The sequence below is a fragment of the Chrysemys picta genome, chromosome 1 (assembly GCF_011386835.1).
Source record: "Chrysemys picta bellii isolate R12L10 chromosome 1, ASM1138683v2, whole genome shotgun sequence".
Classification (NCBI taxonomy): Eukaryota; Metazoa; Chordata; order Testudines; family Emydidae; genus Chrysemys; species Chrysemys picta.
The window spans coordinates 186,578,329-186,598,935 of record NC_088791.1 but is presented as its reverse complement, the minus strand read 5'-3'; the positions used below and the strand labels follow the sequence as shown (position 1 = coordinate 186,598,935).

Here is a 20,607-nt window from a genome sequence, read left to right as displayed (position 1 = left end):
GAACAAAATGTTTTGAATGTTGATTGAAATGATATTTGAAAACCGAGTGTGGATTGAAAATAGACACTTCTGAAAATCTTTTTTTTTCTTCTCATTTTTTGCGAAGATTATTTGCCAAATTTGACCCATATTTTTGATTAGTTTCGGTGCCCTCCAAAATTCTTTTTGACTAATTTACTATTTGCAGAAAAAAATTTCACCCAGCTCTAGCTCTCACAAGTTCTCCTTAATCCACTTACTTAGTGTGTTTCTGATACAGATATGCCCTCTGACTAAAATATATGTCAGGAGTTGACCAGTGCAGCTACAACAACAGTGCATAGGGCATCTACTGTAAGGGGAAATAATAATGAGAGCTAAGAGAATTCAAGCACTTCTGGCTGTGCTAAGGTAAAGTGGATTTTCTTGGCTTTCGGGAGTAGTTAAACCAGTGGTTGTCAAACTTTTGTACTGGTAACTCCTGAGTGCGAACCCCCCCTTATAAATTAAAAACTTTAAAATATATTTTACACCATTATAAATGCTGGAGGGAAAAAAAGCAGGGTTTGGGGTGGAGGCTGACAGCTTGTGATTCCCCCATGTAATAACATCACGACCCCCAGTTTGAGAACCCCCGAGTTAAACTTTATCAGTACTTTGCATTGATACAAATTATCAATCCTGTAAGTTATATAAATGGTTTATATTTTGAATTGTAGAAACTGGCATTTCCTAGCACTTTGAAGAAAATTGTTTGCATCAGTCCTTTCTGTATTTCTTATATACTTTAGCTGGGGGAGGGGAAAAGCTATACTGCTATACAGCCATTTTACAGAACTATTCTAGTCACAGACAATTTTGCATTTTTTTAGTTAGAGTTGATCTCTCTTTTATAAAGTTTAGTGGGAAATCTTGATTTTTTTGTATATTGTTTTAAAGTCAATTACAGTATACCTCTACCCCGATATAACGCGACCCGATATAACACGAATTCGGATATAACGCGGTAAAGCAGTGCTCCGGGGGAGTGGGGCTGCGCACTCCGGTGGATCAAAGCAAGTTCGATATAACACGGTTTCACCTATAACATGGTAAGATTTTTTTGGCTCCCGAGGACAGCGTTATATCAAGGTAGAGGTGTATTTTGAGATTGAAGAAGTGTTCTCTTGACTCCTCGTCCCTCTCCCCCTCCCCCCAAAAAAACCACCCCAAAACAAAACAGAAAATCCAAAACCAAAACACTTCTGCTTTCACCTTTTCCCAAAAAAAAAAACCCTTGAGCTTGGGGTGAAGTCACTTATTAAATAGTTAAACAATAAAGCTCTAAGCACCAAAAAGCTCTATACAGATATTTCTTATAAAACCAAGCATTCGTTATTTTGGTATGACTTACATTTAGGGTAGTTTACGTTCTCAAAATTTTAACGTTGAATTTGTCATGGAGGAAAGTTAGAAGAGCCTATCTTGGTTAAAATGATAATGGCCAAGATAATAAAAAAAAGGCAGGGAGTACAGTTAAGCTAGGTTCCTAAGCCCCTATTTTATTTTAGGCAACCATTTGTTAAAAATTGGTCTATATACTAGACAGCAATGATTAGTCACTGGTGGATTTTTATAGTAGTACAATGAAGACTAACATAGCTGTTTTATAATAGTGTGAATCCTCCCACCCTAATTTGAGTAATTGTTGCATAATGGTGTGCCAGAAGTCGGGCAAATAAAGTACATAACATCCCTTCTGGATTTTTATTTAAAGTGAGAAGAATAATGTACGATTACTACTTAATGAATATGTTTGGCGGTATTAGTATTTCTATATAAGTAATAAACTAGATTGCTGCTTTTAAAATGGTAATTGGTATTGTATGAGTTTGTCTTTGGGAAACTAATCTGTCTGAAAGCCTTTATGATCAGTAGAGGGGAAGTTGGCACTACAGGCAAGTTTTTAGGAACCCACACTGTAGCTTTATTTTAAGGTGCTCAAGATTAATATTTAGAAACTGCATCTCTTTACAGGTGCAGTACTTTAGAGTTGATTATATAATTACATTTCAGTACACAAAAGGCTTCTTGGCAGGGTACAGGCTTCTCATTAATGTGAATGAAACCGATAAATCATTGGATACAATGAAAATTAGCATACATAGAATTTTTCTTACAGATGTGGTTATTTTAACTTGACCTTTATTTGAAGGATCAATGCCTAATGGAATGCTTGAGGTAGATAATGATTATTGATTACTTGTTTGTATTAGAATAGCACCTAGAGAGCCCAATCAGGATCAGGACCTGATTGTGCTAGATGCTATATAAACACATATATTTTATGACTTAAAATACCAACACTCAGCTTCCAAGTTCTCTGCTGTAGTGCATGCAGTGTTTAGAAATGTATGATAAGGAAGATGTCTTTAACTGTAAAAATAGGTTCTTGTGAATTTTTTTTAACTTTGCTAATAATGACAAAACGAATACGTGAACTTTCCATGCAGGTATTAACAAAACTTATTTGTAAGTTATATTTGTTACCTTTTGAAAAGACCCACTTGTGTTTGTTTAACCTCTTATTATTATCTCCATATTTATTTTTTTCAAATCCCTAAAATGGTAACCATACATTATAAAATCGACTTGATCCTGATATAAGACTGTTATTTTTTCAGTTGAAAGGATTTCCCATAGTTTATTTCTCCATGACACCGATGTTGGGGGATCTGTCCTTTATTTACTGAAGTCACCATGGTATTATAGTGATCTTAATAATAATATTTCAGTAAATTTGGTGCTGCCAATCCCACTTCCAGAGTGGGTCTGTAGAGTTTTCTTATATAAGTTGTGGGAACTTTTTGCCCCATACAAATATAATAACATTCTTGCCTGAATTTCTTCTAGAGTTCTTTTTAGTATCCATATTATTACAGTCTGAAATAGAAAGTTAATTTTTGGCAACCATAAGCTAATTGATTGTTATGACTGCAATATGGCCTCGCCAAGGCGACTGTAGTTTCCAATCCAACAAATCAATTTTTAATTTTGAAATAATGGAAGGAAACTTAATTTCATATAGCTATTGGAGGTTATAAGAAATATTACTCCTGTGTGGTTTTTTGTTTAGACTGCACAAACTCAAATGTAACTTGCAGCTGTTTAATCATCGATTCCTCCAGCCCTATATTTAGTATTTCAGATGTAGAATAACTTATAACCTGATATCACCAAATTTATTAATTTCTTTTGGTATGTAAGTCATAGATTGTACTGGATCGGAAACCATTAGTATTGCAACATCAACATACAGTACAGTTTTATGTTCCATTTTATTAATTTTAACCCATTATGCTATTATTCTGATGGTTTTTTTTTTTTTTTGTGCCACAGGTTTAATAAAGAAGGCAAACATCTAGGGGGATAGAGGTCAACCTTGTCTGTTTCCTCTGAGTAGTTGACATTTTTTGGTGTGTGGCCCCATTAACTTTTATCCTTTGTCTTATGTTATCGAAGTCTTCATATTGCCTCCCAATGCCATCTCCAATAGCAGTGTTTTTAGGAAAGGTCCTCTGCTTTTTCAAAGACCTTTTTGACATCTAAGATCTAAGTATTAGGTCTTTTTTATTCTCTGTTTTATGAATTACTCCTGTGAGCCATTGAATGTGATAACTAAGTTATCGATCACATATGAAAACTGTTTGATCAGTGTGTATAAACGGAAGGCGGACTATTGCTATTCTTCTGGCGAGAGTCTTTGAAAATATGTTTGTCTACTTTAAGAAGCAAGATTGGCTTGTAAGAGGCCAGTTTTTTAATGTTTTTATTTCTTTTTAAATATGAGAAGTAGAGGAATAGTAATATTTAAATTTTAATTACAAAGCTCACTAAATGTGACTAGGGCAATCAGTATTTTGAAAAAGATAATGTACGTAGCCAGCCTAACTAGCATTAAAGTTATTAGGAATCCCAGTGGTTAAGAGAGACACAGTAGAAAGGTGCACAAGTAAATTTTTAGCAGAATAACATGAATTTACAAATTAATTCCATTGAATACTTGACTTATCCAAGTGCTGTGCACTTAAGAAACTTGTTGATAACAGTGGGTTCAATTTTATTGAGAAAACCTCAATTAAATAAATAACTCTGTTTACTACCAGTAGATAAATCAACACAGTACACAGAGGGGTAAAATTTCACCTCATCTGGAGAACAGGCTTGCAGCCTACATTTGTACACTATTCCAAAATCATGAGCTAAATTTTGCCCAGATTGATATTTCACTTGCTTTAGAGCAGGTAGAATAGTTCACAGATTTCATTGTATTACCATAAACCTTTTGTCCCTTTTCTTATATAGTTTTCTACATATTTTAAAGAGCACACAGACATCTGTAGACTTCCTTGCACTGACCAATGCTCCTCAACCTTATTCAGGAGCTACCACCAATAGGGCTGAGAGAGGAAATGCGGTCCCACTCAATCTTTCCACATGATTGAGATTGTGAGAGCCAAATGGAGGCTTTCATGAGGTAGCCTTTCTGACTCCATAGATATTTCTGAGTCTTTCTGACCATCTCTCAGATGCTAACTATATTTGGTCACTTATCAGCATGGGTACAGGTTAAGTAATGACCTAGATCACAGAAAACTCACTTGCTAGCCACAAAATCACCAATATTAAGATTTATATTGCTTTGTTGGTTTAATGGGATTTTTTTTTACTGTTCCAAAATAAAAATGAAATGCAATCTTTAAAAAAAAACACTTGTCCAATAAACATTAATGCTCTGTAGAAGATTTGCCTATAGTATACACCCTTCGCTGTAGATTTTTGTGAGCTATTTTAACCCACAGAAAATTTGTAGAGTAAAAAACAGCCACAGTTCAGAGCTGTGGTTTTGAGCAGAACTCACATTGTAAATCTGCTAAAATAAATTTGGCAGAAGGAGGAAAACTATGAATTGTCTCCCTGAGCACATGTCGTTTAGATGATTTTATGTATTGATGTACTTTTGTTTAGACTAACAAATTAAATAACCTGCCTGTTGGGGTCTTCAGGACACATTACTAAAGTTAATGGAATTTAGTACATTTGCTTTTTGCAGGTAACTTCTTTAATTCTAAATGTTTTTCAGTGGGGATTTATAAAGGCCAGAAAAAAATAATCAAAATAGCAAAAATGTAATCTTTTATTTTTATAAAATATAAATATTTTATATTACTTAATCTTTTATTCCTTTTTCTTATGTTCCCTCTAAATTCTGATGGTGGAAGAAGGATGCAGATGAATGTGAAAGAGTACAGTATGGTGCCACAGAAAATCCTTTTATTTACTTGACAGAAAAGAGAAAATGAAATCCCTTCTGTTTTTATAAAAGGTTAAAGAAAATGACAGTTGGAAAGAATTGTGTTGGTTTGTAAAATAGGGAAATGAACAGAGACCTATTTGAATGCTTTTGGAGATCATGATCTTAGTAAGAGTTCAGACACTAGTTGGACCCATTTTGTTTACAAATCCAAATTGTTGTTTAACCTTCAGCTAATTATTTGACACATCATCTACACTGTGAAGCTGTAGGAGAGGCTTTGTATTTAATACTGTAACGTGTTCCTGTAGGAGCCCAATCTTAATCCTGCCTCTAAACATCATGATGTTTCATGATAGGTAAGCTCTAGAGCCCAGGTAGAAATTCTCTACCAATTTTGAAATGAATTGGACAAGAGGTTCATGAATTATGACACCCTAAAAAGTGTGTTTTCATCAGCATTCAGAAAAATCTAACTTTGTTGCTACTTTGTAGCAGAAATCGGGGAAGAAGAAGAGGAAAGAAGTGGTGGTGGGATGGTGAGGGAGAATCTAATTTACGTGATTCCCTATCTATTCAACAGGACCAACGCTGAGTTAAGGTTAAAGCACAGTTTAACTCTGAAAATTATACATCTAAAATATTCATGATTATGATCTAAACAGTTCAGCAACACTGATAATGTCTGTAACTACATATGTATTGTAGTCAAGAGTTAATTAGTATAGCCATGCCATTTCAAAATATGGAAAACAAAATGATTTGTTTTAGTAATTTGATTAGCCAGGGAAAAACCATACTTCTGATTCAAAGAGAATTGTTAATTGTATACTTGGGCCTCTCATCTTCACTAGTAATTAGCAAGTAGGTTTATCAATTTGATAAATTTTCAATTTGATATCAGTGAAATTTGCAGTTACACCAGGTAGCTGTTTTTCAACCAGACCGAGATTTCCTGTGGCACACGAATGGAAAACCCTTTCCAGTAAAATAGCATCCTCTAGTCTCTTAATCCAAGATTTGGTAATCTGATTTCTCATCTTCATCTTTTTTTATATGCTATGATACTCTCTTTTGTTTAGAACTAACTGTACAGATAATACAATGGTGGTAACTTCTTGAAATGCAAGAAGCCGCTGGCTTTTACCCTATTTTATACTGAAGGCTGGTCTTCACTACAGGGAGATTGACACTGCTGCCATCGATGCAGCAGGGATCAATTTAGGGCGTCTAGTGAAGACACACTAACTTGACGGCAGAGCACTCTCCAGTACTCCAGCTCTCAAAGAAGAGTAAGGGAAGTTAACTGGAGAGCGCCTCCTGTCGACGCAGCACAGTGAAATCATCAGAGTAAGTAGACCTAAGTTACGTCGTTATTCACATAGCTGGAGTAGCGTAACTTAGGTCAATTTACCCCCATAGTGAAGACAAGCCCTGAGATGATAATCAAGAAGACTTTGCAATAATATCCAGAGAGAGAGTGTGTGTGTGTGTGTGTGTGTGTGTGTGTGTGTATTGGTGGAAGGAGGAAGTGTGTGAAGTCTGTGGTTGGCTTTACTAGTGTTAAGGAGATGTCTGCTGACTCTTGCTGACTTTTGAACAAAGACAATGATTGAGTGATGAAATGATCAAATTCTGTTTTTTTAAAAGTTAAATTCTAGGATTGTACCCTTCTTAAGTATTCTCCTTCATCCCAGCCCCAAACCGAGCATGTCATCTTTTAGGTTTTACAACTGTTTCCTCCCTCTCCCCCCTACGCCCCCTTTCTCTGAGAACATTGGAGTGAAAATACATGTTAGTATGTAGTCATTGGTGATTCATATTTTGTTAGATTCCAAGGCCAGAGGGACTATTGTGATCAAGTGCAGTGGTTCTCAATTTTTTTTTCACGGACCACTTGAAAATTGCTGAGGCTCTCGGCGGACCACTTAATGATCTTTCCAATTGTTGTTTGTACTGTTAGCTAACTATTGTAAAGTGCTTTGGATAAAAGCGCTATATAAAAAAAACCCTTAATAATAATAAACTTTTTTTGTTCTACAAATAAAAGCACACAATTCACATTTTAATATCAGTAGTCTTATCTTTCTAATGTGATGATGTACCCTCTCTACCCTGCCGTGGCAGCCCCTGAGCTGGGGCTGGGAAGGAGGGGGGTCTCTCCCCTGCCACAGCAGCCACAGAGCTGAGGCTGGGAAGGAGGGCCATCTCTCCCCGACAGCCACAGCTCTGCAGCTGGGGAAAGTTGTCTTTTTATCTGGCCGCCACAGCCCTGCACGTCCCAGATTCTCCCTACCCCCTCTTCTCACCCAGTGGTCCGCCCCCACCAGCCCCCTATTCCACGCAAGGCCACTACTTCATCTTACATGTGCGTCTTCTCCATGGTCCAGGGTCCACCTCCGTGGGTCCACTAATTAGGTGGGTGGTCCTTCAGTCTCTTATAAGGCATATGTTCTAATCTCTTCACCATTCTCTTAGCTCTTTGAACCCTCTCCAATTTATCAATATCCTTCTTGATTTGTGGGCATCTGAACTGGACATAGTCTTTCAGCTGTGGTCTCACCAGTGCCAAATCCAGAGGTAAAATAACCTCACTCTTCCTACTTGAGAATCCCCTGTTTATGCATTCCAGGGTCGCTTTAGCTCTTTTGGCCATGGCATCACTTTGGGAGTTCATGTTCAGCTGATTATCCAACACAGCCCGCATCCGCAGGTGCAGCCGATCGCAGCTCCCGCTGGCCGCGGTTCATGGCTCCAGGCCAATGGGGGCTGCTGGAAGCTTACCCTGGTGAGCTGCCTGCCAAAGGTTGCCAATCCCTGATGTATACATTTCCACTTAGTTGTGTTAAAATGCATATTGTTTGCTTGTGCTCAGTTTACCAAATGATGTAGATCGCTCTGAATCAGTGACCTGTCCTTTTCATTATTTACCAGTCCTCGAATTTTTGTCTCATTTGCAAATTTTGTCAGTGATGTTTTTATGTTGTCTTCCAGATCATTGATAAATATGTAAAATAGTGTAAGGCCAAAAACCAAACCCTGTGGGACCCCACTGGAAATGCACCTATTCAGTAGTGATACCCCGTGTAGAAATATATTTTGAGATCTATCAGCATTATTACCTTTATCAACCAAACTTGATGTCTAACTAGAAAATATCAAGTTAGTTTGACAAGATCTATTTTTCATAAACCCATGTTGATTTGCATTAATTACGTTACTCTCTTTTAATAATCAAGGCCCATATTAGCTCCTCCATATCTTGCTAGGGATTGCTGTCAGGGTAACAGGCTTATAATTACTCTGTCATCCCGTTTACCTTTTTTAAAAATTGGGGCATTAGCTTTCTTCCAATCTCCTGGATCTTACCAAGTGCCCCAAGACTTACTGAAAATCAGCATTAATGCTCCAATGAGCTACTCAACCAGCATTTTAAAAACTCTTGGATGCAAGTTATGAGAGTGTTGCATCACTTTCATTTTACTGCTGCTTAAAAAGTTTGTGCCGCACTATGCCACTTTGCTGGCAAGGAGAGGTAATCTGTTAATAGGGTCCTAAATAACAGGAAAGTGAAATACACAAGATACTGATCATTTTCAGTGTTGTTCAGAAATTGTTGTACCCACTGAAGGCAGCATGGTCTAGCGAATAGCACACTGATCTGGGACTTGGAACCCCTAGATTCTGTTCTTTTTCTCTGCCACTCGCCTACTGGGTGATCTCTCTGTGACTCAGTTTCCCATCTGTAAAATGGGATTAATGATATTGAATTCCGTTGTAAAACACTTGAAGCTCTAGTGTTTTAGAAGAAAAGCACTATGAGAGCTAGGTATCGTTGTTTGTTAAACTTTTGGGCCTCAGTTATAAGAACCTTGTCAATTCACCCTTCTTGGATAAACTATGTGAAACAACAAACACCAATGTGATCTGAAGGCAGACTCAAAAATGGTAAGGGGATGCGTGGTGGGGAGATTATTTGGAAATCTCTTCCTTCATCCTAAAGCACAAGTTGGATTGGAATAGCTACTAACTGTAGCACCTTAGAGGCAGGGAGGAAAGGATTGCATAGGTCTGTTTTCATAACAGCCAGGTTTTTTTTACTTTCCTGTACTGCTTCACCTAATAGTAATGAGTATGTGATGCAAGTCATGCCTTTGTATGTGAATGCAAGTGAGCTTGAGGGCAGTGAAAACCTCCATTTGTATTTGTATATGAAAAACTTGTTTGCCTGAATCATAGCAACTGCAATATCATGAGTACATGAGTCAACCCCTAAATGTGAGGGCCAGTTTGGGGGAGGGGAGGAATCCTACATGCTTGATAGTGCAAATGTCTGATGTGATGTGATGGAAAAGACAGTTGTGAGGGTCAGAAGGAAGGCTGTTAGGCTTTTTGCTACAGTCCTGGCCCAGAACTTTCATGGGAGATCTGTCTTCCATTTTGGGCTCACCACTTGGTGTCTGGTTAATTTTTCAACCTCCTAATATTTTAAAGTGCTGCTCAACACAGATGCTTAGATCCATCCGTACTCCCTGCTGGAAGGTAATACCCTCTGATGCTGATGTTCGACATCTGTTTCCATTGTATTCTTGCCAGAGCTTGCTTTCATTTAGTAACATTGTGGTTAATGTATCTGCTGATTCTTTCATTTCAAACAACTGATTTATCTCCTGTCACATGGTTTCATTGCACAATCAGCATCTTGAGGGTGATTTCAGTGGTGAAGAGGTTCAGTATTGAGTTACTTAAAGAGACAAGTTCTAGACAGAAGGATGTTTATAGAACATATGGCAGTCTCTGAAAGCACTGGTTTATAAGGCGTTTAGAAATTCTTGGGGGTTCATGTGATATCTGAATGTAAGATGCATATATATAAATGGCCAAACAGAAACTTTCAGATATTTAAAGTTTTATGTAAATGTCCTATTAATATAAAATGACACAATTACAGGAAAAATAATTTAAAAATGAGGGCATTTCTAAATAAAGCTCCACAGACCATCTTTAACTGTGCTCCAGTGAATAGTTCTGATATAACAACTTTAAGGTTTTTTGTTGTGGTTGTTGACTATATGTATCAAATAGAGTCTACACAATTATACATATGACTCCCTTCAGCAATTACACAGGCAGTGTGTGGTGGTGGTATTAATTGTTGTTCATCGTTTGTACTCTAGTAACACCTAGATGCTTTAAGTGGGCAGGGGCCCCATGGCACCAGGCACTGTAAAGCCATATTGGGCTTGCCCACAATAGGATAACAAATGTATTTTTAAAATGTGTTCGCTAACATAGTTTAGCTAGTGTTTCGTGTCGTCCGGGTAAACTGTATTTTAGAAACGTCGGTGGAAGCTGGGGTTCATCTCTATCGTATCAGCTAACACATTAAAATATTCCTTATCCTGTCTACAAAAGTGTTAAAAACTGTTAATTTAAATACAGCTGGTTGAAAATTCATTTTTTTAAATGAAAAAGGGGCCAAAGTTTGATGAAAACTTTTCCCATTTTTGATCAGCTGAAGTTAACATGGGGGCCCCCCCCCGTGTTATCCAGAGTGTGTTAACTACATATATCTTTTACCTTAGTCTAGACAAACTTCTAGTGGATGTCAATCCCTGCCCCCAAAGTTTTTTTTCAATTTAAAACCTCTCTGTCTTGAGTTTGTGGTGTGTTGAATTACCCAAGAGATTTTTGTTTTAATCTCCCAAATCTCTGTACATATAACCATTCACATAATTGCTGCCTTGCGTGGATAAGCAGAAGTTATTGATTTCAGTTCATTTGAACTGTTACCACCTTGGATTGAAGTTTCAATAATTAATAACAATGTTCTCCTCCTATTTCCAGGTGCCTACTGATGGAAACACTGGTTTGTTGGCAGAGCCCCAAATTGCCATGTTTTGTGGCAAACTCAATATGCATATGAATGTTCAGAATGGAAAATGGGAATCTGACCCCTCAGGGACCAAGACCTGCATTGGAACAAAAGAAGGGATTCTGCAATATTGCCAAGAAGTAAGTTCCTAGTTTAACAGATAACTTAATGTTTTTTTTCAGGCACGTAAATAGAACTTTTGCTTAAGAGTTGAATCCACTAGGCTCTTGCTCTTCTCCCTTCCATTGCCTTGCCCTTTCCTCCCTGTCAATCCTGCTCCAAGCAATGGCTGAAGAGGCTATTTGAGAGTAGTGTAAGTCAGTCCTCCTGCTAATTGCGTTCTCTGTACAATGAACTCATTGTTTGCAAAGCTCTTTGAAGATTAAAAATGCTGAAGAAGTGCTGTTTATTAATATTAATATCCGAGTTCTTGCTAGGCATGATTTGAGGGATTGAGTTGTGATAACCTTAATGTCATTGGAGCATTCCACAAATATACATCAGCTCAACCCACAGCTATTGGTTTCTGTGGCACAATGAATTGTTTGAGGATTTTTTAGTAGTAAACTTGCGCTGCAAATGAGGTCACAACAAATGATTTGGTGTTGGAGAGCAGAAACTTATTGTTCACTCGCTCAAGTTTTGTGAACAGATTGTGTATCTAATTTTGTTTTGTCCCCATGCTGCGATAATATGATAACCTTGCACCAGTGTGTGACAAGTGGAAGAGAAAATGTGGTTTTCATGCCATGAAAGAAAAGAGCACAGATTGAGCTGCTGTTTTAATCCCTCTGCCTTCTCATCCAGACTTCCTGCCACTACCTTAAAAAAAAAAAAAAAAAAAAAAATCAGAGCTGCTGTCTTACCCCTTAAATGTCATTCTAATTCTTTCAAAAAATCCCTCTCTAAAAAGCAAAATATTTCAGTATTTGAATTTTCTTCAGTACCCTGATCCATATCTACCTACCTGTCAGATGTCCTTTCTACTCCTTGCAGTGATTTTTTTTCTTGGCATGTATTTTTTTATTGTGGCTTTTGGGTCACATATATCATTCTGCAAGGTGTTGGATTTTGGATTTTTTTTCTTGCAAATGTAATGCCATGGCAACAACATTGATTTTTCGTTCCTAGTGCTCTCTTCTGTACCAAAATCAGTATTAAAATGATTCATGAAATTTGTTTAGACATTGTAACTATTTAACCTCTATCAAGGCATCACGAATGATTTGGCTTTGAAAAGCATGGGCTTCATACCTGTGTTTTTCAAAAGGCATCTTTTAGTCTTTTGTTGGCTTCCTTGGAACTTGTATATAACCAGTTTTTATATATAATGAAACTATGAAAAGAAATTTAAAAAAAAAAGGAAAAAAGTCAGACAGTGGAACTACATCAGATATTGCCCATTGGGATAAAAGTCCGTGGAAGTATTAAGACTTAAAAAATAAACAAACAAACAAACAAAAAGCATTACTTTTTAAAAATCAGATAACAGAAGTAATACAATTAGGAAATTTCAAGGCATAAACCTGTAGTGGCCTGATGTTCTAGTTACGCATTCTAAAAGAGCTAATGAAAGGATTAAAAATGGAAAGTGTAAGATAATAAGAATGAAAACAAACTGAATTTTGATGTCCAGTGTGGTAGAATATATCAAAGAGAATTTTTAATTAAAGACAACTAGAAGACAAAACTAAAGGGGGAAAAAATTCTCCAGAAATGCGTATTTCTCATGGAGAATCGAATTACACCAGACAGTAATGGATAACAAAATGTAGCCTTTGTGCTTAGTGTCTGGAGAAACGGGGGGCCAAGACAGTGGGAAAGCTATGCTGGATGTTTTAGAATCCTGTGCAAAGTCGCTGTGTGTATTTCTTGCTATACCTATCGCATGCCCCATAAGAGGTAAATTTAAATCCAGAGTGCTCTCATTGCTAGCATTCTGGTCCCAGGGACTAGGTAATTGGACTGTAAGAACTCAGCTCTCAGGAGATTATATGTTGGAAGTAGGCCTCCCACCTCTCCTTGTCTCCTCATCTAGGAGTGGCAGCCTGGATCAAGGGGGCTTGTGTTGCCTTCCTGTTTTCCTCCATAAAGGAATCTTTGATTTGTCCTCCAAAATAACTTCTCAAAAACTCTCCCCCTCCTCAGCAGGTGGGCTTCCTGGACCCATCTTTCACTGCTCTTCTCGGACCCAGGAGCAGGAAAAATCTCACTTTCATTTTCCTCCTCTTAGACACTGAGTGCCCTGGAGAAGGCGAGCTAGTGGGTTGGTCCAGATGAGTCTTTCTTGGGGTCCCCTCTGCTACCTATTTTCTATTCTTTACAAAACGCGAGGAGGATCACCCCAGAACAATGTTACTTGTTCTCCCACATAACAAAATCTCTTTTCTCTCAGGTAGAACAGGAGTCTTCAGAGGATGAAATGGAGAGATCACTAGGTTCCTCATAGGCAAAATCAACTACACCTCTACCTCAATATAACACTGTCCTTGGGAGCCAAAAAATCTTACCGCATTATAGGTGAAACCGCGTTATATTGAACTTGCTTTGATCCACCAGAGTGCGCAGCCCCACCCCCTCGGAGCACTGCTTTACCGCATTATATCTGAATTACTGCGTTATATCGGGTCGTGTTATATCGGGGTAGAGGTGTATCTGTTTATTGGGCAGGTGGTGGAAATAGGCTGTGCCTATCCTTTTTATATACCCACCTTTCCCAAAAATCTTCAGACTCTGCAGCTGGACACCACCATCCATAGTTTCTAGCTGTCAAATCCATAAATGGGCTGAGGGCTTCCCATTTTAAGCTCTCAGATCTCCCTCCTAAGACTGATATGTTCCTTCACGACCACCTTAATGGGAAGGTGGAAGGGGCTATTAATTGCCTATTTGAACTGCAGGACACTCAGCTTGCTACTTGAAGCCTTGTCTCCTATGCCTCTTAAGCAACCATCTAGCAGTTCACAGGATCCAAGAGGACAAAGCTGACTGTATCTTCGTACGAAGGAACCACTTGGAACGCCTCATGGCTGTCCGTGCAAGAAGGTGTGGGGGCAGGAGACACCTTAACCCCCCCCCCCCCCCCCCCAAGACTCAAGACTAGAGAGGACACTGGAGAAGGGAATTGCATTCAGGTGTTTGTTTTCTCCGTAGATTTGTGATTTTAGTGTTCTTTTTACGAGTAAAGTAAGGTGTGGTTGCACACGTGTTTAAGAAATTTCTTTGTGAGCCTTGTGTTCTTTCCTTAAACAGAATCTCGAATGCCCATGAGGGTGGACCTCTAGAATGGGCTTGCCTTAATTATGAGGGGGGCTGGAGAGGTCAGCACTGGTGTCAGGGATGAGGGCAGTGGGACTTGCAAGGTCCTACATCCCAAGGAAGGGGGCCAGATGGGGAATCTGAACCTGGAGCCTGCCTGAGAGGCCAGAACTAGAGACAGTATAGAGTGCTAGACACTGTGCAGAACCAGGTGGCTGGAGAGCATGTGGAATCGCAAGACTGGTAAGAGGAGACTCAACGAGGGCTGTAACACATATGCCCTAAGTTTGACAGGAGGGTGCACCAGTGCAGTAATGGCAGTTTAGGTTGACTTTGGCATCTAGACATAAAGGTGGCAGGTGGGAAGAGGGTGAGGGTTGCAGAGGCAGAAAGAGGGAGAAAAATAACAAGGAAGTGTACACCTCTTTCTAAATATGTTGGTTTTCTGTCTTATCTTTTTAGAGTGTGTGTTGGGTTTTTTTATATTTGGGCAGCACTTAGCATGTTTAAGGTGCTACCGAACTGTAAGATTCCTATTTATGAGGAAATGGAAGATGCTTGGATGATAAGTAAAGTCAATTAAACTGTGTTAATTTTTCTATGCCTTTTCAACACACACAGAACTAGTGTACATTGTGCAGGTTTGAGAGTGGAGAGAGATGTCATTCTCTTATATCTTTTGGGGCAATGTAGCATAAGACACCACATTTCTTTGAGAGTTAGCAGATAAAGCTGGTTACTCTTCCCATATCAGTTATTTATTGCAAAGTTTTTAATTTTCTTGCATCTTGGTGGAATGAGACACATTTGCAGAAGTGTAAATAATCAGTTACATCTGTTATCACTAAACAATTTATCTACTACAAATAATTTCCTCACTGCCATATAACAGCACCCCTTATTGGGTATGGGCCTCATCTGCAGTTAATCTGCAATTCAGAGTGCTATAAGCAGTAGAACAGTACTGTATCAAAATGAATTAATGCAAGACGGATGGTAATACCTGTACAAGTGCCAGAATAGTTAATGTTGTGGACATAGAAACTGCCATACCAAACTGGGCTGTTAGTTCCTCTAGTCCTGTCTCTGACAGCATACAGTACCAGTAGCTTCATAGGAATGGCCAAAAAAATCCTGCAGTAGGTAGTTATGGAATAACTTGTCTACGGGGAAAACTTCTTACTCCATTAATTAGAGTTTGGCTTGAAGTATGAAGAGACAGCTGCTCCTTCATTGTAGGGTCAACTTAATGTCCCCATGTACAGATGTTGAAGATGGCAGCTGCCAGAACCTCTGAACAGGCAGATTATTTTGTTGAAGAAGCTATGTTTTAGTACTGGTATTCAGAGCCAGTTGGCTGCAATCTGAAAAGTGTTTTAGGGCTTTGAGAATCCTGCAAAATTCTGCCTTTAGGAAAATATGTATAGATTCAAAAAGGGGGAGTTAATTTTGAGTGGGTTCTGTTCCTATGGAAAAGGATTTACTAGAAAAAGGATTCAGGCAGAACATTCATTTTACTTTACTAACAATATTGAAAATAGCTTCTGTGTGCTGTATCTTATTTCCAATAATTGCAGTGCATTATAAATGTAGCTCATAGGACTGAATTAATTTTGCTCTTTGTACTGAACTTGTTGTTCATACTGTGTTGTAAAGATGACATGCAGGATGGTAATAGATAAATCCAGTTTTGTCTAGGACATGATTTCATTCAATTAGTTCACGTTAGAATGCTCATTTTCATATTAAATTGGATTTTTCTAACTAAATGTGCACTGAGTTGAGCAGAATGCAAAAGAATCTTTCTGAAAATTAAGCTTTTCAAGAGCAAGCCAAGAATTTATAGTAAATTTCCTTTGGGTGGTCAGGTGGATGGAGCATAGAACTGGGAGTCAGGAGACCTGGGTTCTGCCCCTTAGTCTTCAAATACACCTGACCTGCTGTGTGATCTTCAGCTTGTCTCTTGGGACACATGAAGACCAACAGGTTCTATTAACTTTAAAGGGAGATGGAGTGCCCAGCATGTCTTAAAGTCCCTTAACTAGTTAGTTTACTTCTCTGTAAAGTGGTGAGATTTGCCTGCCCTTTGTAAACCACTGAGATCCATGAAGGCAGTAGATAGATGTTGTCTATGCCTGCAGTAGTCCTCCTCAGAAAATCAATATTTACCAACTGTAATTGCACCCTGCAATATCTTAGCATTATTTTCTTGAATATTTGGAGCAGGAAATAACTGCATCATCTTTGATGTCACTGGTATAGCTGTTGGTAAAATAATCGCCTTTGTAAATGGAGATGACGTGTTTTATATATTCAGTCCAACCTGCCTTCTTGGCATTTCTCATGAATCCTGCCACTGTACTGTTTAGGTACCAAAACATAATTAAAATAACAAAATTTATTTTTTGAAAGGATTATATTCTCCACTTTTCTGTGTTTATAACATTCTTAAATGGTCTTAGATTTGTTTCTGGAGAAATAAGTGACATAAAACTTCAGGCCAGGTCCAGCACATCTCGAATTGAGCAATAGTTCTTGAAGAATGATGAGCCATTAACTGACAACAGTAGTCTTTACGCTAGTATACAGTACAATCACTCACACAGAAACAGTGCTTCCATACTACCCTTTCCTTTGGTAAGGAATTAAAAGGACCATCAAACATACCTTTGCTTACCCTTCCCCTTGCTATCTACCTACCATAACAAGGTAATCCTGCTGTGCTCATCACTGTGGTAGCTAACACTTTCCAAAATTATATAAATGAATATTCGTGGTCTCTTCAGTGTCCTCTTTTACACTCCCTATCCAGGGACAGGTAGAAATTGTATTCAAAATAATAGCCATTCAGTTAAGAGTCGGACATTCTTTTTTTGCTAAGTGTGAAACTGCACATTTAAAGGAGGCAAAACTGATACCTCAGATTTTTGCTGAGGAAAGCCATAATCAACTGGAAAGTTAAGAGTTAACCTCTCACCCCTAGATTTTTGGTAGTGCCAAAGATCCATTTTAACAAATACCAATTTTAAAGACACATGGCATGTGAATTATTGCACAGGATATGCACAGTGCTTTTAAGTTTTTGGAGTTTTGCATCTTAACAATCTCTTTGCATGTAAGGTTGATAATCATTCTGTATGTAACTTACAGTAGAAAAGAGTGCCTCTTTTGTCCCCATATAGTCGCTGGTTCACACAGGATGTTAATCAATCTGCCGCAGCTGCTAGCAAGGGGACATAGACTATGTCTATACTACAAGTGCTACAGGTGCACAGCTGCCGTTGTAATGTGCACACTTGCTAAAGCAACAGAGGTTTTTCCTGTCACTAGTAAATCCATCCCCTCAAGAGGCAATAGCTAGGTTGATGGAAGAATTCTTCCGTTGACCTAGCAGTGTCTATACCAGAGTTTAGGTCACAGCTGTGAGCGATGTAGCTAGGTTGACCTACGTTTTAGAGGTAGATCAGGCCTGAATGCTTTAGTTCAAGCAGTTGAAGCTTATTCTTTTAGTTTTGAAGGTCTTGGGTTCAAACTCTGAGCTGGTGATATATTTATCCTAAGGCAACAAAGAGACAATAACTTAGAAACCTTACTGCTTTAACAGTACTATTCTAAACTAAGGCACACTCTTCTGGCCAGAAGGAACCTCAACATGTTCATGTTTCAATGTGTGTAACCCATAATTTATATAATTTCCAAACAGCAATTGACATAGCTCAGAAAGTACATTCAAAAAAATCTTTGCTTTTTCAATAATAGCAGAACACTTTTGTGTTTGCTTTTCACATGCTCTCAATATCCCAACACTGTATTTCTCATTATAACTGTTTTGACAATTGAGCTAAGGGGCATCATTTATGCAGGAGATAAGACTGGAAATGATCATTGTAGTCCCTTCTGGCCATAAAATCTCTGGTACACTTTCTGGAGGAATAGTCACCAGTGTTTTATAGCCAATTAAACTGAATGTATGATTGTGTCCCCAGTGGAGTTGGTGGGGCTGGGAAATGACAGAACATACGAGCTGGGAGCAGTGAAGGTTCTGACTCTTTTGGGTAAGCCCAGCTGACAGGAAGAACTGAGCAGAAAGAAATAATGTAATACCTAGTGCTGTGTGCTAAGGAAAGTGGGATTGAAATGAACTCTGATACTCCATGAATACCACTATTTCAAAGTGAAAGGCCACTTTTATTGAAGTGTTATCGACTGCATTTTCTCCAGAGAGCTATTGTTACTGAAATAAACACAAATATGTTACCAAGGATAAAGTGTTGGATCGATCTTCTAAATTCATCTCCATTTGTCTCAGAAGCAGAGAGACCTATAGTACCTGACTTATGTTTTTAAGTGTTTGTTGGGTATATAGGGAGACTGAAACTTTCACTAATTCTCTGCTCACTGGGTGAAATAAAGGCATTGTGGAGGAATCAGACCTGTAATTTCTCTCCTGGAAATGTTAAAACTCAGCCATTTGAAATTCTTTCAGAGGCAGACCTAGTGCATGAGAGGAACAAAGGACTAAAACATAATTTTTTTTTTAAAGAAACAAAAGGTGTGCATTTGCACATCTTCTGGCAGTTCAATCAATGGGTTCTAGTTCTGGACAGTTAGGAAACACAATATAGTATTGTAACAGGCCTGACCTAAGTGCTGCATGTAGTGGTTAGAGTCCTACAAAAAACTGTTCATCAGTATCTTCCTTTGATGTACAAGGCCTAACTATGTTTAGAGATATTGCTCCCTGTACATAGGGAAATGGGAATAAGTTATGGGACTCAAAACTTTAGGCTATGGGACCCCTCCCCTCATACGCAGTTGGAACTCTGAAGACAGTTTAATATATTAGCTCCTATGGCTGGGCATCTCTTGAGGGGGGAAAAAAAGGGAATTCTGAAAGCATGAGGTGCACTGAAAACTAGAAATTGGGATGCGGGATACAGATTAGATAGGCCAAGTCAATATAATGGTCTTGTTTTGGAACTTCAGTTCTGACAATGCTGTGCCTAGCTTATTTGAGTCCTGCAGGCTTCTTCTGCGAGTGGAGAGCGCACCCTGTTACTATGCCTAGGAAACAAATCTGGACTTCTCCCCACAGCGTCATCTTTCCTGAGACATTAGGGCCAGAAGAGACCAATTGGATCTTAACATGATCCCCTGCATTTTGCAAGATTATGCATTGAGAATTTTACATCCTTATCCTTTCCTCTAGGCACTTTACTAATGACATTATTCCCATTAATACATTTTATTTAACCTATTCTTGAACATTTGTAGTGATTGTGCCTTGACCACCTCCTATTTTCTGTTTCCTCCTGAATATCCAGCCTAAACTTTTCTCTACCTCAGACTATTTGATACTTTGTCCTAAATTATTCTAGGACAATGAATAATTCCCCTGCATTTAGATCGCTACTTTGAAGCTATTTACAATGTGGATCATGTTCTCTCTCCCCTCCTCCCTGCCAATCATCTTTCTTAGTCTACATAAGTGCTATTCTCTCAAGTTATTCTCATCATATTTCTTATCTTACAACCCTTATACCACTTTTATTGCTTTATTAATTTGATGGTTGGGTGGCATTATTACCTCTTCTGGTTTATATGGGATCTTACCAAATACATTAGTCATTGGACCAAACGGCTAGTGGGACTGAATGAATAACCAGTCACTCATTGAATAAAACAACCAAAGGATCAAAGGAATATTTATCATGCATTAACTGCCAATGAAGTATGGTTCTGTGTGTCTATGCCTCACTGTATGCCGGTTGAGGCTCGAGTGTTATTTTAAGATTTATATTACTTTAACTCCACTTGCTAGTGACACATACCAAACTAAATGTCAGTTTTCCTCTTTGTATGATGGGAAAATGGCTGAGAGTTCAGAGCACACAACTAGGAATCTGAAGGACCTGGGTTTCATTCCCATCACTGTGTGATCATGGACAATTTATTTAACCTCTCCATCTCAGTGTCCTGCTCTGTAAAAATTTGGGGGATGATTGCTAATCTCACAAGGGTGTTGTGAGCTTTGTTAATTTTAAAGTGCTTTGTGATCTATTTGATGAAAGATCACACCCTGATCCATCAAATAAAGGTCTAGTAAAACCATGCCTGTGAGAAGCACGTAGAAGTTGAAGACAATTTTTCCCTGTCTTCCTCTCCTCCATCCTGGAAAATGTACACCAACCCTGGCAAGTAG

At 38.4% G+C, this 20,607-nt stretch overlaps 1 protein-coding gene across 10 annotated transcripts in view; it reads left to right on the top strand.

Annotated features, from left to right (window-relative positions):
• APP (amyloid beta precursor protein) overlaps window positions 1–20,607 on the top strand; it is a 323,444-nt gene that overhangs the window by 58,928 nt on the left and 243,909 nt on the right. For 8 of the 10 annotated variants that reach the window (XM_005289303.4, XM_065576464.1, XM_065576485.1 and 5 more), the window contains exon 2: window positions 11,120–11,287. In XM_005289303.4, coding sequence (XP_005289360.4) covers window positions 11,120–11,287 — 168 coding nt within the window. Of the gene's footprint in view, window positions 1–923; window positions 1,071–11,119; window positions 11,288–20,607 lie in introns of those variants that run through there. The other 2 variants (XM_065576523.1, XM_065576491.1) reach the window with 1 other exon arrangement.